This window comes from Venturia canescens, chromosome 10 (assembly GCF_019457755.1).
Source record: "Venturia canescens isolate UGA chromosome 10, ASM1945775v1, whole genome shotgun sequence".
NCBI classification, from domain to species: Eukaryota; Metazoa; Arthropoda; class Insecta; order Hymenoptera; family Ichneumonidae; genus Venturia; species Venturia canescens.
In genome coordinates, this window is record NC_057430.1 from 6,924,861 (window position 1) to 6,938,202 (window position 13,342).

General features: G+C 39.8%; 1 protein-coding gene across 1 annotated transcript; it reads left to right on the forward strand.

Annotated features, from left to right (window-relative positions):
* The first annotated feature begins 275 nt into the window (after positions 1 to 275).
* LOC122416759 (uncharacterized) lies at positions 276 to 1,049 on the forward strand. Its single transcript, XM_043429804.1, has one exon. The coding sequence runs from the start codon at positions 276 to 278 to the stop codon at positions 1,047 to 1,049; it is 774 nt and encodes a 257-aa protein (XP_043285739.1).
* Positions 1,050 to 13,342: the final 12,293 nt, after the last annotated feature.

Here is a 13,342-nt window from a genome sequence, read left to right on the forward strand (position 1 = left end):
CTAGTTGTGCTCGTTTGCGCGTTAATTCCAAATCGGTTCGCCGCTGCTGTGCGAGAAACCTCTCTATCGAGCTCAAAACTCTTGGCATGGATGGTTTTGCTGATACAGCCGATCATTTTTTCTCGCCGTCCTCAGAAAAAGACTTCACATTTGAGGTTGAACCGCTCAACCAAAACTTTACACCCACTGCGCCAAATTCCCCTTCATCCACGGTTGAGCGACACTCTGTAACTGGTTCTCTTTTTTGGAACACGTCTCCGCAGCCTCCTACAACCATGCCTGCCTCACAAGATGACATTCTGTCAAAAATTTTGACAGAAATCTCGGCCTTTAGGAGCCATCAGGAAGCTACTAACAGTGAGTTTCGTTTACTACTTGGACAGATCCCGGCTATTAAGGCAGGACTTTCCGAGCATTCGAAACAAATCGCAGATCTCAAGGCGCAAAACGAGCAACTCACACAAGAGGTAATGATTCTAAAGGAACAGTCCGTGCTTTCCCAACGTGCTGCAGTCGACCTTACAAATCTCGTGATAGCTGGTGTACCATTTGATGAAAATATCACTCCTGAAAACATCGTTAAGGAAGTTTTCCGAGTCCTTGGTTTATCAGACTTATCTCAGTACATTTTATCGGTTCGTAAGCTCTCCAGAAATGATTCCAACAATACTTTAAATGCTGCTGCAAATGGTGAAAACACGATCAAAAAAGCCTCTTTCATCGTTTCATTAACTGCAACATCGATTCGGGATCAGGTCCTTCACAAAAAAAGATCTAAAGGGCAGTTATCATGGTCCGAGATTTTCCCTGATTGTCACAAATCAGTTGCCAACTTCAATATCTTTGTGAACAAGATGCTTCCCAAGCCCACTTATATGCTTCTACGCCAAGTCAAACGCAAGGTTAAACAAATCGCCTACAAATATGTCTGGGAGGATCAAGGCAATATTTACATTCGCAAGAATGACGGGGAACCTCGTCTTCTGATCCGCACCGAAACTGATCTCCCGTCTTCGGTGTCTCCACCATCTGCATCGTCATCATTGTGACTCACCTCAGCTGGCGCTTCATCATCAAGTTCTTTCACACCTGAAATTGTGCAACGCACGTCATCAACACTCTCAACTCGCCGAAGTCACCTGCGCATCGCTCAATTTAACGCTTGCTCGTTACTCGCGCACATCGATCAAATTAGAATCTATTTTTCTGCTAATATTTTTGACATTATTTCCATTTCTGAGACGTGGCTGCACTCACATATACTTGATTCTCTTGTCAGTTTAGATAATTATTTTTTGTTAACCCCTTCACTGTGAGTGACACGTATAGGGGCAAAAAAAAGTCGTGCCATTTTTGTGTCATGACACGTATAGGGGCATTTGAAAAAAAACATATTTCTACTGCACCGATTCGATTGAAATTTGGTACACTATGGTTTTTGGAGTCGCTGATTACGAATTCAACATCAGATTTTCAAAATTCAAAATGGCGGATCCAATATGGCGGATGCAAATTCGAAAAATGGTTTGAATTCGACGAAAGTGAGTACCTCATGGTTTTTGGGGTCGCTGAATTCGAATTTTACATCAGATTTTCAAAATTCAAAATGGCGGATCCAATATGGCGGACGCAAATTCGAAAAATAGTTTGAATTTGACGAAAGTGAGTAACTTATGGTTTTCGGGGCCGCGAAATCCGAATCTGGAATCGGTTTTTCAAAATTCAAAATGGCGGATTCATTATGGTGGACGCAAATACGAAAAATGGATTGATTTCGACTTTCAGATATTTATGGTTGCGAATATCGAATTTGAATCCTGACTCCAAGTATGTGAAGCTCGGATACAATATAATGAATAAAAATTTGGCAGATCATGTACGACAAACTAGTCATAATAACGAATGTCAAAGAATATTTTTTTCCTTATATCCCGCTCTCAGCCGAACCCAGAGTCACGAATCGTGGACGTGGCGGTTGTTGACTCCATTTTGTTTTTTTTTGTATTTTTTTTTGGGTTTTTTGTATTTTTTTTGGCTTTTTGTATTTTTTATTTTTTTGTTTTTTCGTATTTTTAAAACTTTTCATTACAATTTATTTTAAATGACTTTTTGCATTTTTTGAATTGCCTTCTCTGTTGATTCTTGGAATTTCAGAAATTTGTGTCTTTCTTTTGTATTTTAAATTTTTTATTCATTTTTCGTTTTGTTGTCTGTACCGATTGTTTTTTCTTTCATCTTTGTATTTTTGAAATATTAATTTCAACAATTTATAATTTTTACCTTCATGTTTCGATAAAAAATAAAAAAAATAAATCGGTATTCAACCTGAAACACCGTCACGCGTGATAGACGTCATGCACACTAGATTCATTCTCAGATTCTAAGAGGTCACCTTGAGAACTCTTCTGTGGCCCATTATTGGATTCCTCAATCTCTTCTGCTTCATTTTCACTCACGCCTATCAACCAATCATCGTTATCTAAAGAAATGTCTGTGTCCGAATCAGAACTATTTATTCGGAGCTCATGAATTTTTCGTTTTCGAGTAAACACCGAACGTGCCTTCGACATTGTAGTAAAAAAAATTTGACCGTTTCTTCAAATATTACACCGTTTCTTATAGTGTAATATTCTTAGTCCTTCTTCTTACTTCTTCAAAGAATGAAATTTCGATTTTTACTCTATTTGACACCCTCAAGAAAAATATATTGGTTCTCCCAATCCTTCGATGATGACCGTGTGTGGGATGGTGAGTTGATTATTAGAGAACGACGATGGGATCATAGATCAACTTCGGGTCAAAAGAGAGCGATTCAAGGGTATAGTGGATGCCCCTAGGATGGTACCCTCGATTTTCATGTCACAGGTGTGGCGGGAACATTGTAGAAGCACTAGAGTGCAGACATAGGTCCAGCGGGCTCGGATATGAGATGAAGAGTAGTGATAAAATTAATCTACAACTGATTGAGTACAAAAATACGCGTATGAAGCCAAATGAAACTGATCTATACCGAGTATGAGTGTGGTGTCTTTATTTCCGCGACCTGGGAGCCTATACGAAAAGAAAAAATCTCGCTATATATTTACATGGTTTAGAATACTTTTATATTATGTTGAATTCTTTCTCACATTTGGGCGCTCGAGTTTAAATCAACTCAATTAAATCAAAACTTAAAGCCGTATTTTTTGTATTTGCGTCCACCATATTGAATCCGCCATTTTGAATTTTGAAAAACCGATTCCAGATTCGGATTCAGCGGCCCCGAAAATCATAAGGTACTCACTTTCGTTAAAATCAAACCATTTTTCGAATTTGCGTCCACCATATTGGATCCGCCATTTTGAATTTTGAAAAACCGATTCCAGATTCGGATTCAGCGACCCCAAAAACCCTGAGGTACTCACTTTCGTCGAAATCAAACCATTTTTCGAATTTGCGTCCGCCATATTGGATCCGCCATTTTGAATTTTGAAAATCTGATGTCGAATTCGTAATCAGTGACCCCAAAAACGTTCATACTGTGACTTTGAGACAAATCTAAGAAAATTTTTTTCCAACACAAAAATGGCACGAAAACGTGATTTTCACCTCACTGCGAAGGGGTTAAGAAATGACAGAGAAGGCAAAGAGGGCGGTGGAGTCGCCTGCTATATTCATACCTCTCTCAAAGCTGAAATTTTGGCTTGTTCTCCCAGCGAATTCTCTAACTCTCCTGAATATATTATTCTAAAAATCTATCAAGATTGCGTTTCTCCAATTCTTTTTGCCTGCATCTACCGGCGGCCAAAGGGTCGTCTATTTACTGACTTCACTGATGCGCTAGATGGTTTAAGTCATGCGTTTAATAATATTATTATAGCGGGAGATTTAAATTGCAATTTGACATCGGGAAATCCCGAAGCCAAACATCTAAATGAGCTTGTCTTTTCCCGAGGCCTCCACATCCTACAGTCTGGTCCTACCTTCCACACTGCGACCTCTGATTCCTGGATTGACGTTGTGATCACTGATGCACCTGGAAAGGCCGCGTTTTTCCGAAAATCCGATACTCCGTTCATAAATGGGCACGACCTTCTAATGCTCGACTATGAGTGTGAACTTGCTGCTCGACACTCGAGGCGTCTGCGACGACGCTGTCTGTCTCATTTTGACAATGAGGCCTATGAAAATCTGGTCTCTTCCCTTCTTGCCAATAATGTTTCAACTTTATACAGGTCGTGTGCCACAAATTGTCAATTATTGAACGCCCAAACCGCTGCTATTGAGCAGTCTCTTTCGCTAGCGCTCGATCGCTGTGCTCCTTTCCATTACTTCAATGTAACTAGACCGCCTGCGCCGTGGCTCACTGTAGAGCTTAGAAGACGTATTAAACAAAGAGATCAGCAATATAAAAAAGCTAAACGACTAAACAGTCTTTTGGAGTTTGAAATCTATCGCGACTTGAGAAATTCTCTTACCTACGATCTAAAACTAGCCAGGAATAATTTCTATCTTTCTAAGCTTAATGCTACACATGATCCCTCAAAGTTATGGAAATTCTTAGCGCGACTCGGTCTTGTGAAAAACACGACAAATTCTCCTCTACAGTTCTTCTCCTCTGATACGCTAAACAGTTTCTACGCAACTGTCTCTACTGCCGATGAAGCGAGTGACGCAGATGATCTATTAACTTTTTTATATTCCTGTCCAGGGATCAGTAACCCCTTTTCTTTCCGCAATTTGTCAGCTGATGAAGTATACAAAGAAATAATGAGCATTAGTCACACATCTCTTTCTCCGGGCCCTGATTCAGTATCTAGCTTCAGCCTCAAGAAATGTGCATCTGTTATCTCCTCTTACTTATCCACCTTAATCAACTTATCGTTTGCTTCGGGTGTTTTTCCGTCCTCTTGGAAAAGAGCTTTCATACGACCGCTTTGTAAGACTAACATTCCAGTCACCCCCTCAGATACGAGACCTATTGCGAACCTTTCTGAAATCTCTAAAATAACTGAGAGGCTGGTAAAAAAGCAATTGGTGGAGTATTGTGAGTCAAATGGTATTTTTGACAGTAAACAATCGGCATATCGGAGTGGTTTTAGCACTCAGACAGCGCTTATCAAAATTTGCCATGATATTAAAGCATCGATCGACTTGGGTAGGCTATGTATTCTTGTCCTATTCGATTTTAGCAAAGCTTTTGATACTGTGTCGCACAGGATTCTCCTGTCTAAGCTAAAGAGATTTGGTATCGATGGAATTGAACTGCTCTGGTTCCACTCTTACCTTGAGGGGCGGAAGCAGGCCGTTTTAGATAATTTGGGGCGTTGTTCTGAGTGGCGTACTACAAACAGGGGTGTCCCTCAAGGCTCTGTGCTTGGTCCCATACTCTTTTCACTATTTATCAACGATATATCCTCCAACCTAAAATTTTCCGATCATATGATCTTTGCGGATGACTTGCAAATTTACTTGACGTGTGAACCAGGTAATTTAAGTACTGCCTTGGCAAAAATAAACCATGATGTAAATGTTATTAGTGATTTTTCGCACAAAAATTGCCTTAGACTCAACATCAGCAAGTCTAATGTGATGATCTTGGGAAGTCGAGCTAGAGTAGCGTCCCTAAATCAAAATGAACTTCCATTTATCAGCATCTCTGGCACTAGACTTCCGTTTGTTACGGATGTCCGAAATTTAGGCGTTGCTCTCTCGGCTGATCTTTCATGGAATCTACATGTTACCAAACTATCCCGGAAAGTTCATCTTATTTTGCATAGGTTAAAATATCATAAAAAGTCTCTCTCAGTTGGAATACGTATAAAGCTAATCACTTCTCTAATCTTCCCGCATTTTGACTATTGCTGCCTGTTGCTTCTCGGTATTAGTGCTGATCTGGAGCTAAAGCTCCAAAAACTTGCCAATATGTGCATTCGCTTTATATTCGATCTCAGGAAAGATGATCATGTCTCTCATTACCGACGTGAGCTAAGGTGGCTCTTGCTCAAAAACCGGAGATCTTATTTTTTGGGCATCAGTGTTTATGGAATCATCCAGGGTGCCGCTCCTGACTATCTCAAAGAGATCCTCAGCCCCACTGACCCGACTATCAGACATACTCCGAGACTTCCTGTTAATACTTTTAATATCCCTCCAGCACGCACTGATATTTTCAGGAAATCTTACGGAATCGCTGCGTGCCATTTCTGGCACTCCTTACCGCATGACATCACCTCTGCGTCTTCTCTTCTCATTTTCAAAGCTAAATTATATAATCACTTATGGTCACTCGAAACCAGAAATATAGATTAAGTTCGGTATTAGAAGCTCTACATTTACATTGATATTCTTGATTCTCTTTCTTCTTTCTTATTTTGTATCACATCATTGTTAGTTAAGGTTACGCTACTACTTTAGTCTGTAGTTCATACTTCGCTTCACCCTTATTTTCGGGCATCTACTTATACGTATATTTTAGTGGGCTGTATTATTCCTTGCATTGTCTGTATTATCATTATTGTTATCTTCTCCATTTCCCGTATATAATTTTTATATTATTTTTAATTTTTATTAGTAAATTTCCCTCACTATTGCAAATTAGCCACATATGAAACCTTCTGGTTCCTTCTTTACTGTATCTCACTTGTACACCTCTTACTCTACTGTATTTGATTTTGGCTCTTTTCATTCATACTGTCATCACGACATCTTTATTCGCTATTCTCAATTATTATTCTCAATTATTTCGTTATTCGCTACAATTATTATTATTATTTTTATTCGCTATTCTAAATTTTTCGCTATTTGTTATACAAACTGAATTTACCTGTTGTATCTACTGTTTTTACCACTTGCCCCAAAGGAAACTAGGGCATAATAAAGCATCACCATCACCATCTCTCTCTCTCTCACGCTCTCTCTCCCTCCTTCCCTCCCTTCCTCCCACTCTCTCTCTCTCACGCTCTCTCTCCCTCCTTCCCCCCCTTCCTCCGTCCCTCTCCCTCTCTCTCTCCCTTCTTCCCTCTTTTCCTCTCCCTCTCTCTCTCTCCCTTCTTCCCTCTTTTCCTCTCCCTCTCTCTCCCCCTCCGTCGTCCCTCCGTCACTCCCCCCCCCCTCTCTCTCTCTCTCTCTCTCTCTCTCTCTCTCTCTCTCTCTCTCTCTATTATTTACTAGCACAAAGTCAAATTGGAATATATACACTCACTATAATAAGAATAATAATAAGGATAGTAATCATAATATTATAATAATAATAATAATTGTAAGGAAATGAAAAATGAGAATAATTGTATAAATTGCCCCCATGGGTTCCAGGGGCACAATAAATAATCAATCAATCAATCAATCTCTCTCTCTCTCTCTCTCTCTCTCTCTCTCTCTCTCTCTCTCTCTCTCTCTCTCTCTCTCTCTCTCTCTCTCTTTCTCGAACGAACGAACGAACGAACGAACGAACGAAGGAAAAAATCCAAATCATAATAAAATCAAACAAAAACTATTTATTCATCGCTACTTTCATATAGCGCGGACTACAAAATTTATTATATTCTTCAATGGCCAATTCTTCCGGAGATCTCTTCCTCCGCTTCTTCATCGATGGCTCAATATTTCGTTCGTTCTGTCCCAGTAATTGAAACATTTGTTACATATTAATATTAATTAGTAATTGACTCAAAAGTGTAAAATGTTACCTGCATTTTAGCTAAATAAAATTTTCGACCTCAAATAACATGTACCTCGAGTCCCTTAGTTCCTAACTCCTGCTGTCCCACATCCTCAATTATCCCGTCTTCCCGTTCCTTAGCCCGCTCTCCCTCTCTTAATTCACCTCCATCCATGTCCGATTCCTTATCCATGTTCTCCCTGCCCACTTGCTCACTTTCTCTCTCAGTTCCCTGTTTCCCCACCGTTGCCACTCCCTCATCTCCTCGATCCTCGGGCCCCGATGATGAATGATTTTCCTCATGTTCCTCTTCCCGGTCCTCCACCCGTTCTACTCCTATTTCCGCATTTTCTTCCTCTTCACTTCCTTCCAGTCTTGCAGTTTTTCTCTCATCAGCGATGTTTCCTCCAACTTCTCTCGAAAACTTGAGTCGCCTATAATATAAGAAAATGTAAAAATTATAGATGATTTATAATGGGAGAGTGTTTGGTCTCGTGGATGAGGGCTCGGCCTCGCAAAGGAGGGTAATAGTAGTTTGGAAGGCGCGGGAAAAAAAGGCTAGGAAAAGCGTAAAAACCCGAAAAGAGTATACGTCAGGAACAACAAACATAAAATATATATAGTGTAACGAAACGCTCTTGCCGACCTGGCCTGAACGCCGCCACGCGTCGGTTCGAGCAACCTTAATAATAAGGAGCAGGTATGAAGGAAACGCGGACACCGTTAATTTTGTGAAAATAATAAAATAATCGATTTTATTCAATTTTGATCGATATTTAACAAAAATAAAGAAGATTTAGCACTTTGGCTCGCGGAAAATAAAATTTGTATTTTGATTTTAATATTGTCTTGCTTTGTTTAAGCGGATCTGGCGAGAAAAAGACCCGAAAGACCCGAAAACGTTGCAAATTCTCTGTCTGAGATAATTTTAATTTCTCAATTTTCGAATTTTAATTGTACAAAAATGATAATTAGGAATAAAACAATTTTAAAATTAATGGTCGCGTTCGTTCTAGTCTCTCGACACGCCTCGAGCTTAAAAACCTCTCGATTCAATGCTTCGAGCTATTATTCGTTTGACGCGGTTTTTCCGATGTCCTGTTACGCTTGTTTTCTCTAAAAAAAAATATAAATGAATCCAAGAGGATCTCTTCGCTTTTACAATTTTTCAATTTTGTTTTGGCTCGATATAATTTTAACTCGATCTATCGCCTCTTGGATTTTTTTCTAAATGGGTCTAGATCTCCCTGCCTGGACCACCTCGGACAATGTTTTTCAAACGTGAATTTAATTTTTGATAATAAGATGAATTTTTAATTCTCCTCAACAATACGAAAGAAATAAAACGTTAAAAGGTAGGATGCAAACCACGGGCTATGGGATAGAAACGTCACCGAATCCCTCCGAGAGTCCGTGCATTTACAGGGTAGAGGTAACCCTCCGTCCACGTGTTATGGGATCGAGACGTCACCGAGTCGATCCGAGAACTCCGTGCAACGGAAAGCCGGAAATTTTTTAGAGGTTAGGTGTGGACCCTGGATTATGGGATCGAGACGTCGCCGAGTCGCTCCGAGAATCCAGGCATCCAAGGAAATAGGCAATTCACCGTCCACGGGCTATGGGAACGAGACGTCGCCGAGTCGATCCGAGAGTCCGCGCTACGGGAACCCCAAAAATTTTGAGGATAGGTGTAGTATTGTTGAGGCTGATGTACTGAGAGAGGTCCGAGTTGATTCTTTAGCCAGGGAGAACTGTCTGCCGAATGAGTCGCGCAGCGCTTCTTATACCCCGTTCCCCACCATAAAATTCTCGAGCGCCGAGAATCTCAGTTTTCGACCGGTTCTGCGCATCAACTTATTACGTCCTCTCCGATTGGCCCTTTGCCATGATTCGCGATCTCCCGTTGGTCGAGCGGGCTAGCATATGATGCGCAGACTACCGCTTTTTATGATTTACAGCTTATTCCGATGTTAAACAATAAAAACTTCAATTTGATCAATTATTACTCAATTTCTTCTTTAATTTGGCATTGTTATTTGTTTTAATATGATTCGTAAAATTATAATCGCTAAAAGTCACGTACGCGTCCTATAGCCCATCAACGCTCTGCCCGCGCATGCGTCGTAGTCGCTTTTTACATTTTTCATTATTACCTTAATTTTGTTACATTGATTTGACTTCAGATCATTTTTCTTAAACTCGTACTATTTTTCTGATGATTTTGATCATATTCACGTGCTCGGGCGACTCAAAATAAAAAAAATACAAAAAGAATCAATCTCGATAAAATATAGCGCGGCGAAGTTCAGAGCGGCGCCGGTAGCCCCGCTCGGGCTCATGCCTACCGGCCTAAGATGGCCGCCACCTGTCAACAACGACGAGCGTGGTCGCCGCGATGTTTTGTCCGCGATCTAAAGATCGCGGAGTTTCGTTCGTTTCGACGGGCTCGGGCCGTCGCGCGTGTGTTTCGCTACAATAGATATATATATATATATATATAATATAATATCCATGGAGTCTGAGCGCGGTCGGGGTACGACTCAAAAGTTAGAAGGCCTAAAATGGCGAACAGGCATTCTGTATAACGCATATATAGATATACAGAATGCCTGTTCGCTATTTTAGGCCTTCTAACACTTGAGCCTCACCCGCGGTCGGCCTAGCAGCTGGAGGAGCCGACATCGTTGAGCCAATCAGAATGCGTAGAGGCAACAACTCTACTACCACTAACTACGTCAAAACGCGTATACGTATACGTCGAACTCGTGATGTGTCAGTAACTTTTGCATAATCTTGAGCCCGTGCAAAGTTTTTTCTCAGCAATTACGCCACCGATCGTGTTGATTTTGGGCGCAATCGAAAGAGAATTTCTTAATTAGTTGAAAGTTCAATTTTCAAAGCCTCAGATGACTCATAACTTCGGTAATTCAAAAAAATCACTTGCCAATTTTACCCCCACCACGGCGAATCGTTTTATTCAGAGAAAGTATACTCGGCGAGAGCCTCGGGCCAGCAGACGACAGGGCTGTCAATGTACTTGTCCCGAGACTCTACCGAGTCTCTTGATATACTAGACAGTTATCTCGTTAATAAGTTTAATACCGTACACCCCTTGTAACATAAATTAATTCCACGCGTTATAATACATCGCGCAACCGTAGTTCGCCCGCCGCCAACAGATGGCGTCGTTTCGCGTACGCGACTCGCCGGCCAGCGGCTATAAGCCTAAGGCCTACTCACGGGTTCGATAGTTCGGTAAAACCGCCGCTAGAGGGCGACGAGAGAAAAAGATTCTCGTTTGCGCTCCATAAGCCGGAGGTCTATAACCTCGGACCACCCGGGCAGTGAAAATTTTTATTTTCCAGTTGTTTCTCTATCAGTGTTGGTAACCCAGAAAGTGAGCTCTATCGTACCAGGGCCGTAAAAATATCGTACATTGGCAAAAATTATCGTATTTTTCCAACATACAAATAAAAATGACTAATACGATATTTTGTGTGCAAAAAAGGATTTCACTTTAATTTCACCTTACAAATTACACACTTGCAGCTTTCATATGCATCTTCATAACAAAAAATATTTTGTTTCCAACATTACAGCGATATATCATTTATAATCAAGTGCTCGCTACAGCACTGCGTAGTCGTGGAACAAAAAAGCGGGTGTTTTGAATCCGTACGACTTACTGATCTTAAAGTATTAGAAATAAAATTCGCAAAGATCAATAATAATATATACTATTGAACTGTATGAATATATTAAGAGACTCGGTATATATATATATTAATTTTTGGCAATTTTTCTTAAAATCTATTTTCGACTAGGAATGGAGACTATCGAATAATGACGCGAATTGCTATCAGGGCCCGGGTCAAAAACTAACAATTCGGCACCGTTATATCGTCAATGTCACTTAATTCATCCTCATATAATTGATGAAGTTTGGGAGCAGTACTTTTACTAGCATCCTTAGAAGATTTCTTTGGATACATTACGGATTTTGTCATACGGCTATAATCCTCCTTAGATGGTTCGAAGCTAATACAACCATCTTTCACTCTCTGTTTCGTTAAAAGAATGCCATTTATCGTTGAAGTAATCAATTTATTGCGCGATTTGGTTTTGATCAAATTCACTTGACTGAAAAGCCGCTCGCAGTCAGCATTTGCATGTGGTAACGATATGACGTCAAGTACGACTTTTGAAAGACTCTCTCTGAGAGTATAGGCAACAAGTGCTTGCATTAAAATTATCGTATTTGTTGTACGATTACCAAGCGATTATCGTAAAAAAAGTCATTCATGAAAATTATCGTATTTTTTCGTACGATACTGGACTTTTATCGTATATCGTATCGACATTAGATTTATCGTATGAATACGATAATTATCGTACGGTTACTAACGCTGTAATCTCTATCTCCCGAAGAGGGAACTCCACCCTTACTTCGTATCTTTTTTTTCAAAACAGCCATATTCGAAATTTTCCCAGTTTTTTTTTGTGTTTTCTTTTTTTTTTCAGATTTAAATTTTATTTTTTTCGGTCTTACTAATTTGTAGTTATATTTATGCCGAAGTGCAAAACCCCGAGCGACATCCGGCGTATTTTGCGTCGTCGTGCTACGCTCCCGCTAACACCCGCGATCGTCACTCGATACGGCCCGGACCCCCGGTTGGAACGCAAAAAATTCAAAAAAATTTATTAATTGTCTATTGATTTTGATAACAATGGTAATCAACCGTATTTTGGGCTACTTTGTGGAACCAAGGAAATAGTACAACACTACTCAAAATATTAGCTGCTAATTGTGTCGTATATTTGTAAAGATGGCTTTCACATGTGGGTGAAAAGATGGAGTTTGAGTCGTTCAATACCTAAAAATATGAGTTTTATTACGTTAATCAATTAACGCGCATGCGTTCCGATTTTTTACCAAACTTGGACGCAATGATTTTTTTATGTTATCGGCGTTGGAAAAATTGTTGTTTTCAGATATATCGACGTAGAATTGTATGCTCTTCCAGAATATTGGCTCAAAATTCCGATTAAATTCAAAGAAAAAAAGTATGGTCGATTTAAACGTGAAAAACATGAATATTTTTTGAAAAAAACTTTTTTTAATTTTTGAAAAATCAACAACCATAAAAAATCCCAAAACCTCTCTTTCCAACAATGGCACGTCTACCGTTTCCGGAGCGCCAAGATTTAACGGTTGATTCTGAATATTTGGGCTAAAATAAGAAGATTTTCAAGAATAAAAAATTTGTCGTTTCGGCCCCCTTAAGGAGTTATGCGCACTTTTAGTTATAATAAATAATACTTGAAACTTGACGATAAATTTTTTTCCTGACGTGGATCCTTGTTTTATAACAAAAAATGAAAACTGAATTAGGAGCATTTCAAGTGGGGAACGTAACATTTCGGGGATACGAGATGATTTTTGTAAATTTCTCCTTGACAAGTTGAGATTTAGAAATTATTTCGCGGAATACCGAACGCGATTTAGGCAGTATTGCGATATCTTTGCCCCCAAGTTGACGATGCAGCCTTTATATTTTGATCAAAATAAGACTTTTTTCAAGAGTGACAAAATTTGAAATACGATCTTTAAGAGGGGCATTACGATTTAAGAGACGTACTAACTTTTAGTGCGTCAAGAAATTTCAACTACCGTCCCTATACTTTTGGCTGGTATGGTAGTGT